The sequence below is a fragment of the Anomaloglossus baeobatrachus genome, chromosome 3, assembly GCF_048569485.1.
Source record: "Anomaloglossus baeobatrachus isolate aAnoBae1 chromosome 3, aAnoBae1.hap1, whole genome shotgun sequence".
Lineage (NCBI taxonomy): Eukaryota > Metazoa > Chordata > Amphibia > Anura > Aromobatidae > Anomaloglossus > Anomaloglossus baeobatrachus.
Window position 1 is genome coordinate 209,475,396 of NC_134355.1, and position 23,373 is coordinate 209,498,768.

Below are 23,373 nucleotides of genomic sequence, written 5' to 3' on the forward strand. Positions count from 1 at the left end.
GACAGTGCCCATCCCTATCATACAAAAAACGCATTGTCGTACAGCCAGTTTCTTCGGTTGAGGCGCATTAATAGCGATGACTCGTTTTTTCTGCAACAGTCGGCCAACTTAAAGCTGAGGTTAAAAAAAGACAGGGTACCCGGATAGGATAATAGAGACTGCCTTTGATAAGTGTATTGTGAATTATGCTCATTAGAGGGACCATGGCTACATTGATCATTCAGACAAGAAAACACAACTCCGCAGCTTTATTTTTAATTTTAAGTTTGGCCCCCTAGATTCAGTGATAAGAACTGCCCTATACAAGAATTGGCATATACTAGAACAGAACTGTGACCGAAAAGAAATGACCGCCACAAAACCTCTGGTTACCTACCGCAGGTGCAATAATCTTAAAGATATTCTGGTTAAAAACAGGATAGCCCAGCCTTCCACATGGCTGGAAAAAAGCACTCCGGTCGGTAACTATAAGTGCGGCCAGTGTAGGTTCTGTCACTTACATTATATGGGCAATCCGATAAAAATCGGTTCTAATTTACATCATGTCAAATGGTTCATGTCATGTAGGACAAAGTATGTTGTCTATGTTGTATTTTGTAGTTGCGGTCATTTCTACATCGGAAAAACCATCAGACCGATGTATGTAAGGTTCAGGGAACGTTTTAACTCTGTAACATCCGGAAAGGGTTCCCCTCGGCTTATCGAGCATGTCTGTAGTGTACATAATAGTGACCCTAATAGTCTAAGATTTGCAGGGCTGGAGAGGGTATCCCTCCCCCCGCAAGGGGGTGATTTATATAGGCTCTTAGTACAGACCGAAGATAGGCTCATAAAGGATAAAGCCCAGGGGAGCCTTGGTCTGAATGACAGGAATTACCTCTCAGTTTTTCCATGAAAGTATATTGAGCATCTCTGGATGTCCTTATGTATTGTTTGTATTTGTAATATATTGTATTCAACTGGATGACATAATATGTATGTTTGTCAGTTTTGTTGCACCATTTGTTAACTGCACTCCTCACCTGTTTTTAATGGCAGTGACGTAGACCTGATGCAGCCCTCTCATAAGGCGCCAGTCTATGCCTGTCCACATGGACCCGAGGAAGTGTATCAATACACAAAACGGCCGTCGTCCGTGAGGGGGCTCGTCTTCTGCTCTACTCCTGCCTTTTTATGCACCGCACTAAATAAACGTTCTAACTGGATTCCGGTGAGTGCCGTCCGTTTACTTCTCTGGACTTTTTTCATTATCGTCTTGTTGGCCTCATTGCTGTTCACTGATAAAAGTCGATTCACACTGAGCAGAAATGATGGCCATCAAAGATGTTGGTGACATCAAAGAGAGCACTATGCATCAGCCACTGTTGTCATCAGACGATCTTTTGGTGGTGGTGGTGTTACAGTGTGGGCAGAAGTGTCTAGTCAATGCAGAACTGCCCTATACTTTGTGAATGATACAGTGACAGTGCCTTACTGCTTGAATACCATAATTATTTCAGTCATTATGCCTCTGCATGAAGAACACAGGCTTAATTTCATTTTCATGGAAAATAAATGCTCCGGTCATTCACGTTTCATGGAGACTGGGGTAGCTCAAATAGAGTGGGCTGCCCTTTCTATAGACCTGAATCCCAAATGAAACCTATGGGATCAACTGAGTCGCCATTTAGAGGCTCGGAACTCTGTACCCCGGAACATCAATGACCTGAAGAGGCCCTTCAAAAAGAGTGGGATGCCATGCCTCAGCAAATAATAACTGGACTTGTGAACAGCTTTAGATGAGGTTATAAAACTGTAATTGATGCTCAAGGTCACATGACAAGTTATTGAGACACTGACATATTGGGGGGATTATACGCACCACTGTTGTTGGCTTTTCTTTCAATAAATTGTTTAAGATTAGGAAAGCCACATTGCATGCTTCTACTTAAGTGCTCCACTTTCATGATAAAATATCACTTTAGCATGAACTTTTTACATAAATTTCACTCGAAAGCCAAAAATCCCTAACTTTTTGTGAGTAGTGTAGATGAGAGATGCATAGATAAATAGACAGCTTGTATAGCTTTCTATTAACCAAATAAATTAACTGGGAAAAAAAAAAAGTGGTCTCACACACCCCCTAACACTTCCCTAATTTTGTAATTTTGATAACCAGCAAAGCTCAAGCAGACAGCTGTTAGCTGATATCAGGCTCATGTTTATTAGGTTCTTCAAGCCTAAAAATACCAGCTCGCAAACGCCCCAGAAGTGGTGCGTCATGTGATTTCTATATCTGGCACTTCGCCTCAGCTCCTCCAGGTTGCACTAGGGCTTTCGAAATTTGGATAATGGTTTTTGAGTTTAACCCCTTCACCCCGGCCACTAAAACACCCTAATGACCCTAATGACCGGGCCATTTTTTGCAATTCTGACCAGTGTCACTTTGACAGGTTATAACTCTGGAACGCTTCAACGGATCCTGGCGATTCTGACATTGTTTTTTCGTAACATATTGTACTTCATGTCAGTGGTAAATTTAGGCCGATATTTTTTGCGTTTATTTGTGAAAAGTTTGGAAATTGTGCGAAAATTTAGAAAATTTTGCACTTTTTAAAACTTTATGCCTATAAATCTGAGAGATATGTCACACAAAATAATTACTAAATAAAATTTCCCACATGTCTACTTTACATCAGCACAATTTTCGAAACAAAATTTTTTTCCGTTAGGAAGTTAGAAGGGGTCAAAGTTCATGAGCAATTTCTCATTTTTTCAACAAAATTTACAAAACCATTATTTTTAAGGGACCACATCACATTTGAGGTGACTTTGAGAGGCCGAGGTGACAGAAAATATCCAAAAGTGACCCCATTCTAAAAACTGCACCCCTCACACTGCTCAAAACCACATCCAAGAAGTTTATTAACCCTTCAGGTGTTTCACACGAGCCAAAGCCATGTGGAAGGAAAAAATGAAAATTTTAACTTTTTAACACAAAAATGTTACTTTAGCCATAAAATTTTGCATTTTCACAAGGGAGAAAAGAGAAATTGCACAATACAATTTATTGTGAAATTTCTCCTGAGTACGCTGATACCCCATATGTGGTAAAAATCAATTGTTTGGGTGCATGTCAGAGCTCAGAAGGGAAGCAGCGCCATTTGAATTTTTGAGTGCAAAATTAGCTAGACTCATTAGCGGACGCCATGTCGGCTTTGAAGACCCTCTGAGGTGCCTAAACAATGGAGCTCCCCCACAAGTGACCACATTTTGGAAACTAGAGCCCTCAAATAATTTTTCTAGATTTCTGGTGAGCACTTTGAACGCCTGGAGGCTTAACAAAAGTTTATAACATTGAGCCGTGAAAAGAAAAATAAAAACATTTTACCACAAAACTGTTGCTTCAACTAGGTAGCTTTTTTTTTTCAAAAGGGTATCGGGAAAAAATGCACCATGAAATTTATCATGCATTTTTTCATGAGTACGACGATACCTCATATGTGGTGGAAAATAATTGTTTGGGCGCATGGCGGGGTTCAGAAGAGAAGGAGTGCCATTTGACAGCAAAATTAGTTGGAATCATTAGCTGACATAATGTTGCATTTGGAGACCCCCTGAGGTGCCTAAACAATGGAGATCCCCCACAAGTGACCCCATCTTGGAAACTAGACCCCTCAAGGAATTTATCTAGATGTTTAGCGAGCCCCAAGGGGCTCCACAGAAGTTGATAATGTTGAGCCATGAATACAATTTTTATTTTTTTTTACCCCAAAACTGTTACTTGACCGTGTAGCTTTTTTTTTCACAAGGGTAGCAGGAAAAAGTGCACCATAAAACGTATTGTGAAATTTCTCCTGAGTACGCAGATACCCCATATGTGGTGGAAAGTAATTGTTTGGGCGCATGGCGGGGCTCAGAAGAGAAGGAGCACCTTTTGACAGGAAAATTGGTTGGAATCATTAGCGGACGCCATGTCACGTTCGGAGACCCCCTATGGTGCCTAAACGGTGAAGCTCCCCTACAAATTACACCATTTTGGAACTAGACCCCTCAAAGAATTTACCTAGATGTTTGGTGAGCCCCTTGTACCCCCAGGAGCTCCACACAAGTTGATAATGTTGAACCGTGAAAATTATTTTTATTTTTTTAACACAAATTTTTTGCTTCATTCAGGTAGCTTTTTTTTTTTTTTACAAGGGTATCCAGAAAAAATGCACCATAAAATGTATTGTGCAATTTCTCCTGAGTACGCAGATACCTCATATGTGGTGGAAATCAATTGTTTGGGCGCATGGCGGGGCTCAGAAAAAAAGTCACGCCAAAAATCCATTATGTGCATCCCTGATCAGCGCTCGGCCGCTGCAGGATGCACACATGGATGAGCTGCAAAAAAACGACACAAGATACAGACAAAAAAATCCCGCCGAAAATTGACCACGGATGCAGATACGTTATCTGCATCACTGATCAGCGCTCGGCAGGACACACAGACAGATGTGGTGTAACAACGGACAGGGAATGCAGAAAAAAAAAAAAATTATACTCAGTACCCAGAAGATTTGCAGGAGGATCACTAACCAAAGGAACTGCAGGAGGGATAGAAGGCAGCAAGTGGACAGCTTCTTGCAGGAGCAGCAGGCAGGCCCTTGGACAGCTCATCAGAAGGACCCAGCGATAGAGGCAGATGAGATCGGGCCAGTGAAGACCTCGGACGACCCGGTGGAGGCAGGTAGGGGACGTCGGAGGGAGAGCAGATGGAGAGGGGGAGAGGGGAGCAGATGGGGAGGGGGAGACCGGAGAAGCAGAAGCTGAATGGGAGCCGAATAGAGATCGAGGCAGGGGGGCACATTGGCAGGGGCAAATCGCAACCGGGGGCAGATCGCAGCGGGGGGGCACATTGACAGGGGCAGATCGCGGCAGGGAAGCACATGGCAGGGGGCAGATCGCAGCAGGGGGGCACATTGGCAGGGGCAGATTGCAGCAGGAGGCAGATCGCAGCAGGGAAGCACATTGGCAGGGGGCAGATTGTGGCAGGGAGGCACATGGCAGGGGGCAGCAGGAGGCATATCGCAGCAGGGGGCCACATCACGGGAGCGCGCAGGGGCCATCACGGGAGCGCGCAGGGGGCCATCACGGGAACGCGCAGGGGGCCATCACGGGAAACGCGCAATACTCACATGGAGCCAGAGCGGCGGTGACATCGGCGGCAGCAGCAGCGGTGGCATCGTACCACAAGTACCAGCCAGTGCACGCTGCAGACATGTTGGGGGAGGGGTCCCCAGACCAGCACAGGCCTGGGGAGAGCGGCCACCTGCAGATCAGACCGCCCCACTGCACACTGATTGGAGCGATTGCGCGTCATAGCATGATCGCTCCAATCAGTGCTGCAGGGGCTGGGGGCGCCGTGTTTGAGCTCCAGCTATGATCTGCTGCAGCTGCTGCGGCACCTCATAGCTGGATCTCACAGTATCGCATTGATTTAGGCATTGTTTTAGCCGAAATCAATGCGAACGATGTGGTTGGCAGTTCAGATTTGAACAGCCAATCACATAAATTGTCGATGGGGGCTGGCGATGCCACCCCCCCGGGGTCAAGCAAAGGTCCCCTGCTGTAAGAAACAGCAGGGGACATCATTTGAAAGCCGTTGCTATGGCCACGGCAATCAAATGAAGTTTAGGCAGTAAAGTTACGTCCCTGGTCGTTAAGTCACGTTAAAATAGGACGTAACTTTACTGCCCGCGGTCGTGAAGGGGTCAATGTCAGCTGTGTAGTGTTCAAAAACACAGCTGACATCAAGCCCTGGTGTAAGTAATGGACAGGTGTTTATCAGACACCCTCATTACTAACCCAACAATAAATTTAAAAAGACGCACACAAAAAAACTTTATTAAAATAAACACTTTCCCTCGTTTAACAATTTATTAAATAAAAAATTCCCCAGCAGGTCCGACGAAGTCCACCGAATCTGTCGTAGTCCACAACTCAAAACCTATAAAAATAAAAACATCTGCTTTACTTTTGCTGGTTATCAAATAAAAGTTGTTTAATAAGCTTCACATGGTGCAGTTTTATTATATGTCTGTCGCTCTGTCTGTCGCTCTGTCTGTCGCTCTGTCTGTCGCTCTGTCTGTCGCTCTGTCTGTCGCTCTGTCTGTCGCTCTGTCTGTCGCTCTGTCTGTCGCTATCTATTTCTACCATATATCTCTATTGATACAGAAACAACGAGACTCGTCTCCAATGATTAATGTAAATATCCTTTATTGGTACATCAGTTCAAAAGGATACACATATTAAAACAAATTAAAAAGAGAAAATAGGGAAATGTGTAGGTTTCAAAAAACAGACCCAGGGCAAAATATAAAAACATTGTTGTCTGAGTCAAACCACCACATTGGTTGTATAGATATACAAACATAGAATAGAAATAACATTTAAATAATAGATGGGAGTGTGGTGCATAGAGTAAAAAGATAAACATGTACAGTGCCTTGCGAAAGTATTCAGCCTCTGAATTTTTCAACCTTTTCCCACATTTCAGGCTTCAGACATAAAGATGAAAAATTAATATTTTTTATGTTAAGAATCAACAAGTGGGACACAATTGTGAAGTTGAATGAAATTTATTGCTTATTTTAAACTTTAATAAAAAATAATAAACTGAAAATTGGGGTGTGCAATATTATTCGGCCCCTTTAAGTTAATACTTTGTAGCGCCACCTTTTGCTGCGATTACAGCTGCAAATCACTTGGGGTATGTCTCTATCAGTTTTGCACGTCGAGAGACTGAAATTCTTGCCCATTCCTCCTTTGCAAACAGCTCAAGCTCAGTAAGGTTGGATGGAGAGCGTTTGTGAACAGCAGTTTTCAGCTGTTTCCACAGATTCTCGATTGGATTCAGGTCTGGACTTTGACTTGTCCATTCTAACACCTGGATACGTTTATTTGTGAACCATTCCATTGTAGATTTTGCTTTATGTTTGGGATCATTGTCTTGTTGAAAGACAAATCTCTGTCTTTTGCAGACTCCAACACGTTTTCTTCAAGAATGGTCCTGTATTTGGCTCCATCCATCTTCCCATCAATTTTAACCATCTTCCCTGTCCCTGCTGAAGAAAAGCAGGCCCAAACCATGATGCTGCCACCACCATGTTTGACAGTGGGGATGGTGTGTTCAGGGTGATGAGTTATGTTGCTTTTACGCCAAACATATTGTTTGGCATTGTGCCCAAAAAGTTCAATTTTTGTTTCATCTGACCAGATCACCTTCTTCCACATGTTTGATGTGTCTCCCAGGTTGCTTGTGGCAAACTTTAAACAACATTTTTTATGGATATCTTTGAGAAATGGCTTTCTTCTTGCCACTCTTCTATAAAGGCCAGATTTGTGCAGTGTACGACTCATTGTTGTCCTATGGACAGACTCTCCCACCTCAGCTGTAGATTTCTGCAGTTCATCCATAGTGATCATTGGCCTCTTGGCTGCATCTCTGATCAGACTTCTCCTTGTTTGAGATGAAATTTTTGAGGGACGGCCGAGTCTTGGTAGATTTGCAGTGGTATGGTACTCCTTCCATTTCAATATGATCGCTTGCACAGTGCTTCTTGGGATGCTTGAAGTTGTGGAAATCTTTTTGCAACCAAATGCGGCTTTAAACTTCTCCACAATAGTATCACGAACCTGCCTGTTGTGTTCCTTGGTCTTTATGATGCTATCTGTGTTTTAACCAGAACACTGAGACTATCACAGAGCAGGGGAATTGATACAGAGACTTGATTACACACAGGTGGCTTATATTTATCATCATCATCAGTCATTTAGGACAACATTGGATCATTCAGAGATCCTTAATGAACTTCTGGAGTGAGTTTGCTGCACTGAAAGTAAAGGGGCTGAATAATATTGCATGCCCCACTTTTCAGTTTATTCTTTTTTACATAAGTTTAAAATAAGCAATAAATTTCGTTCAACTTCACAATTGTGTCCCACTTGTTGTTGATTCTTCGCCATAACTTTACAATTTTTATGTTTATGTTTGAAGCCTGAAATGTGGGAAAAGGTTGAAAAATTCAAGGGGGCCGAATACTTTCGCAAGGCACTGTATATATATAAAAACAAAAGAAAATAAACAGGGGTGTGCAAATAATTTTTCTAAGGAATAAAAATATGGAAGTGTCACAGAGGGAGAATTAAGTCAGTGCAAATAAATGAGCAGACCAAAGCGGAAACTCAAATAACAACCACTAATAACTATTATAATTTGTTTACTGCACCTGTAAACATGGCAGGAGCATAGTTAACGTATGAATGTGCCCTAGGGACACACAGGTGGAATTTGACACTCATATTGACACTGAGGTTAAATAAGTTATTTTCTATCTCTATAGCCTTCGCTGCCGTCTAAAAATGCATGCAAAATATGCTATAAAAACCCCTCAAATCCGCAATCATTTTTAGACCTGCGGTTTTATAACCTTTTTGATTGACTTCCTTGAAGTCAGTGGGTGAACAAATGCTGAAAGAATTGACATGGTGCAGATTATTTTCTTTTCACTATGACCGCACCGTATATGAGAGATTGCCTGCTCCCAGGAACAGGAAACCTACAGAGATAAAAAGGGCTGCACCTCTCCGCAACCTCAGTATGTTTCCTGTACCTGGAAGAGGATATCTACAATGCTGCCTGGGGAAGATTCAGGCCTACCTGTGTCTCCCTCATGCGGGCCAGAGGGGGATGGATTGCTGTGCTGCGTGCAGCCGCCGTCGACATCTCCGGGTGACAGCGACCTCCCTCCTGGAGCGTACCACTGCCACTGACGATGGACCCTGCCAACTGCTCCATGAGGATGTGGAATGTGGACCTGTACATATGAACCGCTGCAGTGAACTATTCCCATGCTGGAGGCTGGGCAGGCCAGGGGCGAAGCTAGCATGCCTAGCAGAAAGAATACCGGCAACTGCTCCATCTGGAGGCAGGGCTGGAAGGGGGCGGATATAGTGTGTGCACCTGCACACATGGCCCCACTGCAACAGAGTCCCGGCAATAGAGTTACAGCGACCGCTCCATGCTAGAGGTTGGGCTTGAAGGGGGCATAGCTGGAAAGTGCACCTATACTCAGAGTTTCCAGGGCATTTCCGGTGACGGTGACATCATACACCAGTCACAGTATTCTGGCACTTCCGGGAGGAAGTAGCTGGATGCAGTGCATGTACTGCAACAAAGGCATACAATATTTAAAGGAACGCAACCAGTGAAACCCTGTCCCTTGTGGATCTGGATGCATGTGGAGAATCCCACAATGCCAGTGGACACCATAGAGGACCCGAAACCCCCTCCTAGCATGGTAGTGGCGGGATAACAGATGGGTGAGTGCCTAATCTGTAATGCCATACTGATAGCCTTATTGTCTTTTGTTTAGGCTAGGAAGGCAGCTTCTGAAACAAAGCATAAAGAATGTACCCTGTGCAAGACGAAGCTAGACAGGGAATATTATAAGAAACTATGCCAATCTTGTAGTGAAAAGACGGCAGAAGAATCCCCCTCTGTATTACAGGAGATTAAAACTCTAATCAAAGAATAGGCTAATCTACAATCAGGGCAGAAATTGACCAATTTAAAGGGAACAAGTGCCCTTGGATATTAGCTCGTAGAACAAGTCAAGGGAAGTCTTAATTTCGAGAGGTCGGCATCAGACTCCTCAAACGAGGAATACGGCCACCCATATTTTATCAGCGGATGATATCAACAAGCTCCTAAAAGCAGTTAGGGCAATGAAGGGGGTCGAGATCCCTAAGGAGCCTAGGTCTATACAGGATGCTATGTTCGGGAACTTGGAGGAGCGGAAACAAAAGTGTTTCCGGTATATGAACAGTTATTACCACTCCTTAAGAAAGTGGAAAAAACCTGTTAAAGTTACAGTATTCAAACTCTGAAAATAAAGTATCCCTCTAATGAAGAGCTGTGTGGTTCCTGGGAAAGTCCCCCAAAATTGATGCAGCAAAAGCTAAAGTGTCCAAGGGGGTGGCCCTCCCCTATGAGGACTTGGGATCCCTAAAAGATCCACTGGACAAAATGGTGAACACGTTCCTTAAGGGAACATGAGACGCTGCGGCATGGTCCTTCAAACCCAGCATAGCAGCGACATACACTGCACAAACTATAATCACCTGGCGTAATGAATTAAACTGCTGGAGGCGCTACCCACAATTCAAAAGGCAGCAGCATTTCTAGCAGATGCCTCAGTGGACACTGAGGTTTGCCGCTCGTACATGTGCCTTGTCCAACTAGGGCCGCAGGGCTCTATGGCTCAAAAACTGTGTGGCTTATTTCCAGTCAAAAGTAAAGCTCTGCTCTCTCCCTTGTCAGGGAGAGTTTCTGTTCGGTCTAGCATTAGCTGAAATCCTAGAAAAGGTGGCAGACAAGAAAAAAAGCTACCTCCTTCCCCCCTTCCAAAGATTTTGGAGGTCTTTTCGTGGCTCAGGAAGGAGAGAATGTAGAGGAGGCCGAATAGAAGACAGATCAAGGGAGGAGCGTGCCTGGAAGATAACAAAGGATTCCTATTCACTAAGGCTCCATTTAGGGAGAGCCCGAGGCACCAGCAATGACACCAGACAACAGGTGGGAGGAAGATTGAAACTCTTCGCTCACCAATGGGCTTTATTACCATAATCTAGATGGGTAATAGACACACTATCACAGGCCTAAGACTATTTTTTTCCTCCCTTCCCCCACGACGAATAATAGAAACCCGAACAACCAGAAGAAATCAAGGGGCATTAGAACAAGAAGTTGTCCTCCTGTTAGAAAAAGGGGTACTAACCAAAGTTCCACAATCCGACACCGGACAGGAGTTTTACAGAAGTCTCTTGTCAGAATGGAGACCATAAAATCAGCTGTTAAACTCCCTTACCCTTGTTGTTATATGACAGTCGTAGATCTAAGGGACGCGCACTACCACATCCCCATTTGCAGAGAACATAAAGAAATACCTCAGGGTATCTGTAGACATCAATGGAGTCCCAACCCACCTACAATACCAGTGCCTACCTTTTGGGATCTGGTTAGCACCAAGATATTCACCAAGACAGTGGCGGAAATGACGTCGTACATGAGGAAGGAAAACATTCTAATCGTTGCATATCTAGACTTTTTTTAGTGGTAGGCAAATCAAAAGTAGACTGTTCGATGGCAATCGAGCGGGTCCTGTCAATATTGACGTTGGCTGGCTCATAAACAGAGAGAAATCAAAAGTAGATCCCTCCCAACAGCAAGTTTTTCTAGGAATCAAACTAGACACAAAACTCCAGTGCTGTTTTTTGCCCGAGGAGACAATACAAAAATCAGGGAGAAAGCTACACGAGCATGCACACGACAGATAATCTCTGTAAGAGAGGCTGTGTCTCTGTTAGGCTTTCTGACGGCTACAATTCCAGTGGTCCAGCACAGATACAAACAAGGGATCTAGAATGGCAGGTTTTGTCAATACAAACCACAAATCCAGACAGTCTAGACCAAAAATTCCAGCTACGTCCACACGTGATACAATCTCAAGGATGGTGGCTAGACAAGGGAAATCTAAGGAAAGGGGTTCCCTGGACAGTGGAACATCCAATTGTGGTCACCACGGATGTAAGCCCCTCGGGGTGAGGAGCTCACTTGGAGGATATTTTCCTCCAGGGGAGTTGGGACCCTACCGAAAGAAATCACTCTTTCAGTTTCAAAGAACTCTCAGCTGTAAGACAGACTCTCCAACAGGCCTTGGAGCGAATATCAGGAAAACATGTGGTCAATAATGTCTGACAACAGGACTGCAGTGGCATACCTAAACCATCAGGGGGGAACCAGGTCCATGTCCTTGATGGAAGAAGCAGGACAGTTATTCCAGCTAGCAGAAGGGAACCTGTCATTTGTAGCCGGCCAACACATAAAGGGAGCGGAAAACACTGTGGTTGACTTCCTAAGCCGACATGTTCTTAGCGAAGGGGAATGGGCCTTGAATCAAGACATCTTCACGCAGATCTACGTAGCCTGGGGATGGCCAGAAATAGATCTTTTCGCCACCAGACAAAAGCAGCAAGTAAGGAAATAATTCTCCCTGGACTCAAGGGAATTCCCTGTTGAGTAGATGCACTCCTCCAGAAATGGGATTTTCGGCTGGGCTATGCTTTTCCCCCATTCCAGCTGAACGCAAGAAAATCTGAGAAGGCAGAGTCATTTTAATTGCACCATTCTGGTGAAGGAGACCATGGTTCATGTGGATCTGGCGCATGTCAGTATCGGACCCCTGGATTCTCCTTTCAATATCACCAAACTACTGTCACAAGGACCAGTCCTGCACTTCCAGGTTCAGCGATTACATCTGATAGCATGGAACTTGAAAGGAGACTCCTCCTAGCCAGGGGTTTCTCCGGTAACTTAGTCTCTTCCATGATGTCAAGCAGGAAAATGGTGACGTTGGTTAAATACACAATAATTTGGGAGAAATTCTTAGAATTTTCAGGAAGGAACTTAACCAACCAAGTCCAACACGTTCCCCTGACGGAAATTCTATAGTTCCTGCAAAAATGACTCGAGAAAGGTCTATCCACCAGTCCGCTAAAAGTGCAGGTCTCTGCCCTGGGGGTGATATTCGACAATAAAATTGCGATTCACCCATGGATCCGAAGATTTATTAGAGCCTCCTTCACTTCTAGACCCCTGTGATCTCCAAAGTTAGCCCTTGGGATCTCAATTTAGTGCTAAATGATCTGAATGCACCCTTTGAGCCTATTTCTTAAATTATGGTGAAGTCTCTGACTCTTAAAACAGTTCTCCTAGTAGCTCTAACGTCTGCTAGACGTATTAGCAAGTTGCAGGCAATCTCCGTTAATCCTCCATTTACTACCATTCTTTCCGATAGACTAATTCTAAAAGCCAACCCAGCTTTTTTCCTTAAGGTAAATACCAGATTCCACACTGATCAAGAGATGATTCTACTGTCTTTTTGTGAAGAACCAAAATCCCAAGGGGAACTGACTTTTCACTCCCTGGATATTAGGAGATGCTTAGTATAATACTTCAGGGTAACAGAGCCATGGTGGAAATTCTCAGCTATGTTTGTCACCTGCCAGGGAGCTAATAAACGTAAACCAGCAACCAAATCCACTATCGCTAGGTGGGTTAGAACTGCTATCTCCTTAGCCTTCTCTACCTCGGGTCATGCCCCTCCTCAGGACATTAAGGCTCACTCCAACAGGGTCATAGCCACCTTGTGGGCCGAAAAGACCAATGCCTCAGTAGAACAGATATGCAAAGCAGCAGTTTGGTCCTCGCCTTCCACGTCTTTTAAACCTTTCATGCCTTGCCTTTGCAAGGAAGGTGCTATCAGCGGTGGTCCCACCCTAATAGTTCTTTTTTATTTTATTCTTTCATGTACGGTACTGTCATGGTGAAAGGAAAAGATGGTAATTGCTCATTGGTAATTGTATTTTCCAGAACCATGACAGCATCGTGCTAATTCCCTCCCTTAATCTTGGTGGTGGCTCCCTGTTGGCACGTTTAATTTCCAATTTATGGTTGATGTTTAAAAACTAGTTTTTTGTTATCCATAGTCACATGGCAGGCAAATAGCCTGCCATGTTCATACTTTCCTATTATTTACAGAGAGAAGTGAAGTGTAATATGGATTGTGTGACGGAGAATATGTTTTGCTTCAAAATGTAGAAGTAGTTTAGTTTAAAAATTATGTTGGGATTATTTTGTGGCACTTACTAATATATGCAGTAGGTTATAGTGGTCATCCTTTGTAATGCACCTCCTGCCTGATACAGTGCAGCCTTCCTCACAGACAGCACAGCTCTTCTGTTCTCAAAATGCTATTTGACATAGAATCATGTGATTAGACCTGTTCTTCACCCCTCTGTTAAAATACAACTTTCCTATGTTAAAGGGAACCTGTCAGCAGAAATTTCGCCCAAAACCTAAAAGATTCCCCCTCTGCAGCTCCTGGGCTGCATTCTAGAAAGGTCCCTGTTATTATTGTGCCCCATGTGAGACCAAAAGAAAGACTTTATAAAGTGGTACCTTTTTGTATTCAGATACTGTAAATGTGACACGGGGGCGGGCTCTCTGCTGTCCGTTATTCTGCATCCTGGTCCTGTATGCCGCCCCCATCGCTCCTTTCCATAGCTGATGACACCGCCCACTGCTCCAGCCATCCCCGCGCATGCCCAGTGCCAGTCTCACGGGACTGAGCAGTGTGACCGCTGGTGACGTATGCGCAGGCAAGTGATTATGGGCGGGGCTGTGATTGTTATCAGCAAGTACCCGCCCATAATCTCGTGAGCGTGCAAACCTCACCAGCGGTCACACTGTGCTCAGGGTAGTGCTAGACTGTATGGGCTGCTTCCAGGGATGACGTCCCTTTTGTCACGTGATAGTATTTTGAACACGCCCCTATCACGTGACAAAAGGGACGTCATCCCTGGAAGCAGCCCATACAGTCTAGCACTACCCTGAGCACAGTGTGACCGCTGGTGAGGTTTGCGCGCTCACGAGATTATGGGCGGGTACTTGCTGATAACAATCACAGCCCCGCTCATAATCACTTGCCTGCGCACACGTCACCAGCGGTCCCGTGAGACTGGCACTGGGCATGCGCTGGGATGGCTGGAGCAGTGGGCGGTGCATCAGCTATGGAAAGGAGCGATGGGGGCGGCATACAGGACCAGGAGGCAGAATAACGGACGGCAGAGAGCCCGCCTCCGTGTCACATTTACAGTATCTGAATACAAAAAGGTACCACTTTATAAAGTCTTTCTTTTGGTCTCACATGGGGCACAATAATAACAGGGACCTTTCTAGAATGCAGCCCAGGAGCTGCAGAGGGGGAATCTTTTAGGTTTTGGGCGAAATTTCTGCTGACAGGTTCCCTTTAAGGTTTTTTCCTGTTAAAGGAAGTTGATGGACTGGACCGTCATTTTCAGAGCAGAAGAGCTGTGCAGTCTGTGAGGACGGCTGCATTACAACCAAACGCAGCAGCTTCAGCGGGGTGTCCTGTGTATAACACTGCCGGAACCTGCCATGAGCCACTCATTCCCACCAAAATATGACTCCGCATGCATGTTACTTGTTAAAAGGGCTAAATATAGCCAGAACTTTGTGCTGTTACATTTCATTGTAACATTCCAGTTCTCCTTCTTCGCTTTATAAGATCATGGATGTTTGTATTTTTCCTTAGCAATTTAAGAAGTGGAAGCTGAGCTTGGGTGGTTCGTATGGATAACAAATCCAGTTTTATAGCATATTTGGGTAATGAAAAGTCATATGTGTAAATAACATCTCCTGTTAGTAAAAATATCAGAGATTTACGAATTTAAAAAATAAAGCTAAAAAGTTAGGCAAACATACAAAGCTTACACCAAGACTGTAGATTGTAGTGAACACATCTCACCAGAGATATAATATTCAGAGTTGGTTTTGTTGCTCACTTTCTCACATTTTTTGCTGAAAGATTTCATTGATATTGTGATATATAAATGTACATTGTTGTTTGCAGGAGGTACCTACGAAAGCGTCTTCCTATGTGGACAATGCTCTCAAGCCACTGTTCCAACTTCAGCTTGAGTACGGGAATAAAGTAAAAGAAGCAACTAGACAACAATGGCTGAAAAGAGCCCTCTCTGAATGCACACACAAGTGAGTTGACTTGCCTTACAAATATTCTCTACATAAGAATTTTTTGCCCAAGTGAATGTAAGCTAGTGTTCTTTGTGAGATTTTATTTAGAACTGGAATTTCATGTGGATGTTCTTGTATCTTCTATTTGTCTAAGCCAGTTATAATGGTTGTGGTGGCGCTTAGTGAGGTTGGATGTGGGGATAGCGGTGACTCACCTATGTGCAGGACGGCGGCCCTGAACCCTTCCTGTTTAGACCTCTGAGTGGGTCAGCAGTGATTAGAAGGCTGAGTTGTGGGTGTGCAATAGTGCTCTGTCCAATGAGTAAAAGAAGCCACATAGGAGTATAAAATAAATACCTTTATTCTTTAGACACAGACCTTGTAATCACCTCCTGATTGTAGCCTTCGTCAAGTGGGTATACAGAACAGGGTTCCCTGAAAAATGCCCACAGGAAAATTGCCCACAGGAAAAATGCCCACAGGAAAATTGCCCACATGGAAAATTGCCCACACGGAAAATTGCCCACACGGAAAATTGCCCACACGGAAAATTGCCCACACGGAAAATTGCCCACACGGAAAATTGCCCACACGGAAAATTGCCCACACGGAAAATTGCCCACACGGAAAATTGCCCACACGGAAAATTGCCCACACGGAAAATTGCCCACACGGAAAATTGCCCACACGGAAAAATGCCCACGCGGAAAATTGCCCACATGGAATATTGCCCACATGGAAAATTGCCCACACAGAAAATCGCAAATTGCAGCATCACAATGTTTCAGATCTATGATATTTGAGGTGCAAGGTGAGGATATTCACATGATAGGTGATCAACTTGTGATTTACAGTTGACCTAGTGCAAAACTGCAAAAATGCTGAAGATCTGTGGTTTGTAGCAGCAGTCTGTAATTATCAGCGATAGAAACAGTCTGCTCTCATTTCTCACTGATTCTGCCTTAAGGTGGCGTTACACGGTACGATATATATCGTGCGATCGCATGAGCGATTGCACTCGCCCCCGTCGTCTGTGCGTGACGGGCAATTCGTTGCCTGTGGCGCACAAAGTCGTTAACCCCCGTCACACGTACTTACCTCCCTAACGACGTCACTGTGGGTGGCGAACATCCTCTTCCTGAAGGGGGAGGGATGTTCGGCGTCACAGCGACGTCACACAGCGAACGCCCAATAGAAGCGGAGGGGCGGAGATGAGCGGCCGTAACATCACGCCCACCTTCTTCCTTCCTCATTGCCGGCGGGACGCAGGTAAGCTGTGTTCGTCGTTCCCGGGATGCCACACGTAGCGATGTGTGCTGCCACGGGAACAACGAACAACCAGTACGCAGAAGGAGGAACGACATTATGAAAATGAACGACGTGCCGACGAGCAATGATAAGGTGAGTATTTTTGCTCGCTAACAGTCGTTTGGAGCTGTCACACGCTACGACATCTCTAACGATGCCGGATGTGCATCACGAATTCCGTGACCCCGCCGACATATCGTTAGCTATATCGTAGCATGTGACGCCGGCTTTAGGCTACTTTCACACTTGCGTTGAACGGCATCCGCCACAATGCGTTGTTTGACGGATGCGTTTGTAAATAGTGTGAAATAAAGGCAACGGATTCCACATTGCATTAAGCTAAGAGAGAGAGAGAGACCCCATCATCACTGCACACACCCCGGCACTACCGCATTCATCATCATCAATGCGCACACACCCCGGCACTACCGCACTCCTCATCATCACTGCACACACGCCGGCACTACCGCACCTATCATCACCGCACACACCCCGGCACTACCGCACTCATCATCACTGCACACATACCGGTACTACTGCACCCATTATCACCGCATACACACTGGCACTACCGCTCCCATCATCACCGCACACATTACCTCAGTGACGTCACCACTGACAGCGTGACTCACTTCAGTTGCTGCCTGGAGCTGACAGAAAGCGGCGGTGTTCTACGGCCGCTCCTGTCAGCTTTATGTAGCAGAGCTGGATGCGTCGCGGGACCTCGTGTGGATTATGCTGGACCTGAAGGGGTATTTGGGGATTAATAAAGTAGTGAAAGAGGGTGGTTTTTTTATCTTTTATTACAAATAAAGTATTTTTTCGGGTGTATGTGTATTTACTTTCACTTAAAGGTTAATCATTGTGGGTGTCTCATAGACGCCTGCCATGATTAACCTAGGACTTAGTGGCAGCTATGGGCTGCTGCCATTAACTCCTTATTACCTCGATTTGCCACCACACCAGGGCAATTCGGGTTGAGCCGTGTAGAGTCCCGGGACTGTCGCATCTAATGGATGCGGCAATTCCGGGTGGCTGCTGGCTGATATTGTGGTCCCCCCTCTGTTGTGTGCCTGCTCTCCAGTGAGGTCAGTCCCCCAATGCTGTGAGCAGCCCCCCCAATGCTGTGTGCAGTTCCCTAGTGCTGCGTGCAGCCCCCCAATGCTGTGTGCAGCCCCCTAGCACTGTGTGCAGGCTCCCCAGTGCTGTGTACATGCCCCCCAGTGCTGTGAGCAGCCCACCCAATGCTGTGTGCAGCCCCTTAGTGCTGTGTGCATCCTCCAGTCCTGTGTGCATCCTCCAGTCCTGTGTGCAGCCTCCAGTCCTGTGTGCAGCCCCCCCAGTGCTGTGTGCCGCCCCTGTGTGCCGCCCTCCAGTGCTGTGTGCCATCCCCCAGTGCTCTGTGCCACCCCTAGTGCTCTGTGTGGCCCCCCCAGCGCTCTGTGCCCCCCCAGCGCTCTGTGCCCCCCCAGCGCTCTGTGCAGCCCCCTCCAGTGCTGTTTATCACCACCAGCGTTGTGTTTCCTCCAATGCTGTGCACCACCTCCAGTGCTGTTTGCCCCCTAGTGATGTCTGTACTCTGCAATTCCTGACCGTGCCACCCAGTGGTGTCCATGCCCCTCTAGTGATGTCTGTATCCCCCTAGGGATGTTCGTGCCCACCTAGGGATATCTGTGCTCACCTAGGGATGTATGTGCCTCCCTAGAGATGTGCATGGCCCCCTAGGGATGTCTATGTACCCCCTAGTGATGTCTGTGCGCCCCCCTAGTGATGTCTGTGTGCCCCACCTAATGATTTCTTCGTACCCCCCTAGTGATGTCTGTGCGCCCCCCTAGTGATGTCTGTAATATAATTTTTTTAGTGAAACACTTCTTTTTCTGGAACAACTTCAAGGGTGCTAAAACTTTTGGTCGTGTGTGTTTTTGTGTGTGTGTGTGTCTGTATATACATATACAGTATACGTGTGTGTATATATATATATAATATATATATATATATACATACATACATACATACACACTAGCTGTAATATCCAGAGTTGCCTGAGTTGTTAGCTGTCTCTGTCTCTCTCTCCCACTGTCCCTCTCTCCCAGCCTCACTCTGTCTCCCTCTCTGTCTGTCTCTTTCCCTGTCTGTCTCTGTCTGTCTTTGTGTGTCTGTTTCTGCCTGTGTGTCTGCCTCTTTCCCTGTCTGCCTCTTCCCTCTCCCTGTCTGTCTCACTCCCTGTCTGTCTCACTCCCTGTCTGTCTCACTCCCTGTCTGTCTCACTCCCTGTCTGTCTCACTCCCTGTCTGTCTCACTCCCTGTCTGTCTCACTCCCTGTCTGTCTCACTCCCTGTCTGTCTCACTCCCTGTCTGTCTCACTCCCTGTCTGTCTCACTCCCTGTCTGTCTCACTCCCTGTCTGTCTCACTCCCTGTCTGTCTCACTCCCTGTCTGTCTCACTCCGTCTGTCTCACTCCGTCTGTCTCACTCCCTGTCTGTCTCACTCCCTGTCTGTCTCACTCCCTGTCTGTCTCACTCCCTGTCTGTCTCACTCCCTGTCTGTCTCACTCCCTGTCTGTCTCACTCCCTGTCTGTCTCACTCCCTGTCTGTCTCACTCCCTGTCTGTCTCACTCCCTGTCTGTCTCACTCCCTGTCTGTCTCCCTCCCTGTCTGTCTCCCTCCCTGTCTGTCTCCCTCCCTGTCTGTCTCCCTCCCTGTCTGTCTCCCTCCCTGTCTGTCTCCCTCCCTGTCTGTCTCCCTCCCTGTCTGTCTCACTCCCTGTCTGTCTCACTCCCTGTCTGTCTCCCTCCCTGTCTGTCTCCCTCCCTGTCTGTCTCCCTCCCTGTCTGTCTCCCTCCCTGTCTGTCTCCCTCCCTGTCTGTCTCCCTCCCTGTCTGTCTCCCTCCCTGTCTGTCTCCCTCCCTGTCTGTCTCCCTCCCTGTCTGTCTCCCTCCCTGTCTGTCTCCCTCCCTGTCTGTCTCCCTCCCTGTCTGTCTCCCTCCCTGTCTGTCTCCCTCCCTGTCTGTCTCCCTCCCTGTCTGTCTCCCTCCCTGTCTGTCTCCCTCCCTGTCTGTCTCCCTCCCTGTCTGTCTCCCTCCCTGTCTGTCTCCCTCCCTGTCTGTCTCCCTCCCTGTCTGTCTCACTCCCTGTCTGTCTCACTCCCTGTCTGTCTCTCTCTATTTGTCTCTTTCACTCTCTGTCTCCCTCTGTCTCTATCTTTATCTCTCTGTCTCCCGTCCGATATCATATTATCTCACACATAAGCTTCTTATACGAAGAATGTCCTTTGTTCCTATAGCAACCAATCACAGTTCCTATTAATGACCTGTACCTCCCAGCTCCGTTGACTTTAATGGAGGCAGGAGTTTTGGTGAAAAACTAAAGCGTGGGGTTAAATTTTCTCCTCAAAACATAGTCTGACGTTCTCTGAGTCACATGAGGCATCTGGAAAACTTCATGATTGTAAATGTGACGGTGCGGATTCCTTTAGCGGACATACACACATACATACAGCTTTATATATTAGAATATATATATATATATATATATATATATATATATATATATATATATATATATATATATATATATATATATATATATGCACACACACACATTTTTCCAAGCATGGCGTCAGGAGTGTGGAAGGTTTGAGGGGTGGAGGAGAGCTGGGGTGCAGTCTATGTGGAGTCTCAAGGGGGCCCAGAAATTTTGCCAGTATGGAGTCCTGAAATTCCTAGTGGCGGTCCTGTGTTTTTGCAGTCGTGTAACTAGAGTCCAATGGGCTTCAGTGTGAAATTTGGACCTGCCCCCACCACTCACATATGTTTTTCACATGTATGGGCCCTTGTAGCGTTCTAACTTCTATCAAGACTTATGAACTGCCTCCCCTCCCCCTTCATTATGTAGTAATGTCCCCCGTCCTGGTATATATGCCTATCATCCTGTTGAATATGTCCTCATCCTGGTATATATGTCCCAATGCTGGTATATAAGGTCCTCATCCTGGTGTGTATGGTCCACGTTGTCTCCATCCTGGTATAGATGCCCCCTTCCTGGTATATATGTTCCCATTCTGGGTTACATGGTCCCCAATCCTAGTGGGCATTCATGTCTGTTGGCAATTTTCTGTGGACATTTTTCACATATCATGTGAACATCCTCACCTTGCATCTCAAATATCATAGATCTGAAACTTTCTGATGCTGTAATTGGCAATTTTCTGTGTGGGCAATTTTCCATGTGGGCAATTTTCCATGTGGGCAATTTTCCATGTGGGCAACTTTCCATGTGGGCAATTTTCCATGTGGGCAATTTTCCACGTGGGCAATTTTCCACGTGGGCAATTTTCCTGTGGGCATTTTTCCTGTGGGTCACCACAGAACAGACGCTATGCTCGGGTTATTTAGCCGGTTTGGAGGTAAAAATGTGAAACTTTGTGGCAGTTAAACATAACTGTTGTTTTAATACTTTGATCACATAATAGTACGATATCACGATAATATAATAACAATACTAAAAGGTCTTAGTGGTACAAATAAAATAAATGATAGTTGGTAATATAAAACATAAAATTCATATATTTATGAAATGTAGATCAAATACGTAGTATAATATTTTGTCCTTTTTGGTTGGTTGTCAGATTCTTTTGAGAGAGGTTTTTTTGTTTACTCATACTTGCACTTGTTATAGTTAGGCTATGTTCACACTAGAAAAATGATTTTTCTTAAGAAATTTCTTGAGAGTGAAGGATTAGCGCACCTGCGTTAAAAAACGCACCAATAACGCAGGTGCGTTTTCGGTGCTTTTTCTTTCATGTTGGTCCCTGCGTTTTTTAATGCCTTTACAGCAATGAAGCACACTGAAAATAAAAAAAAAAAACTAGATAATACAGAGATAGATATATCATAGATAGATAGAGGGATAGATAGATAGATAGATATAGATAGATAATAGATATTTAGGGGAATAGATAGATAGATTATAGAGGGATAGATATAGATAATAGATAGAGTGATATAGACAGATAATAGATATTTAGGGGTATAGATAGATAATAGATAGCTAGATAATAGATAGATATTTAGGGGTATAGATAGATGGATGGATAGATAGATGGATAGATAAGATAGATGGATAGATAGATAGAGGGATAAATAGACAGATAGATGATAGATCGACAGAAGGATAGATAATATAGAAAGAGAGATAGATAATATAGAAAGATAGATAATAGATAGATAATAGATAATATAGAAAGATAGATAATATAGAAAGATAGATAATAGATAGATATAGATAGATAATAGATAGATATTTAGGGGTATAGATAGATAATATAGATAGATAGATAATAGAGGGATAGATAGATAGATAATAGATATTTAGGGGTATAGATAGATACATATGATAGATAGACAGATAATAGATAGATATTTAGGGGTATAGATAAATAGATACATATGAATGATAGATAGATAAAGATAATAGAGGGATAGATAGATAGACAGATGATAGATCGACAGAAGGATAGATAATATAGAAAGATAGAAAGATAATAGATAGATAATAGATAATATAGAAAGATAGATAATATAGAAAGATAGATAATAGATAGATATCTATAGATAGATAATAGATATTTAGGGGTATAAATAGATAATATAGATAGATAGATAATAGATAGATATTTAGGGGTATAGATAGATAGATACATATGATAGATATCTAGATAGATAATAGAGGGATAGATAGATAATAGATATTTAGGGTATAGATAGATAGATAATATAGAAAGATAGATAAATGATAGATAGATAATAGAGGGATAGATATTCCAGCTTTATTTATCATGTTTCCCCCTACACACACTGCACTTCTCGCGGCCGGTAATGTGTTCACATCAGCGGCCGTAAGAAATGTCCTGTAGTTACCCGCAGCCTCGCTCAGGGAGCCGCATTCAGCACTCGCTCACTGACCCGTGGAGAACTGTCACACGCGGCTGGAGCAGGGCTGGAAGCGCCGTGGGACATCGCTGTGGATTACGTCGGAGCTGTGTCTGGGAGGGGTTAATACACTGGAGAAAGAGGGGCTTTTTGTCTTTTATTCAAAATAAAGGATTTTTCGGTGTGTGTGTGTGTGTTTCTTTACTTTCACTTTCAGATTAGTGACGGCGTGTCATAGACACTGCCATCACTAATCTTGGACTTAGCGGCAGCTATTAGTTGCCGTTAACTCCATATTACCCGGATTGCCCCAGCATCACGGCATCTGGAGGAGTCGGTAACACGCCAGGACTGCCGCATAATGGATGCGACAGTCCCGGGGAAGCTGCGGCTGATATTCTCGGCTGCGGGAGGGGGAGAGGTCATTAACCCTGTCCCTCGCTCTCCCCAGCCTGAGAATACCGGGCCGCCGCTGTGTTTTTACCCGGCTGGAAGTTA

The 23,373-nt window shown here is 44.9% G+C and overlaps 1 protein-coding gene across 1 annotated transcript in view; it reads left to right on the forward strand.

The window, feature by feature from the left end:
* COG2 (component of oligomeric golgi complex 2) overlaps positions 1-23,373 on the forward strand; it is a 260,876-nt gene that overhangs the window by 198,446 nt on the left and 39,057 nt on the right. The window contains exon 16 of the mRNA XM_075339700.1: positions 15,516-15,655. Within this exon, the coding sequence (XP_075195815.1) occupies positions 15,516-15,655 (140 nt within the window). The remainder of the gene's footprint in view (positions 1-15,515; positions 15,656-23,373) is intronic.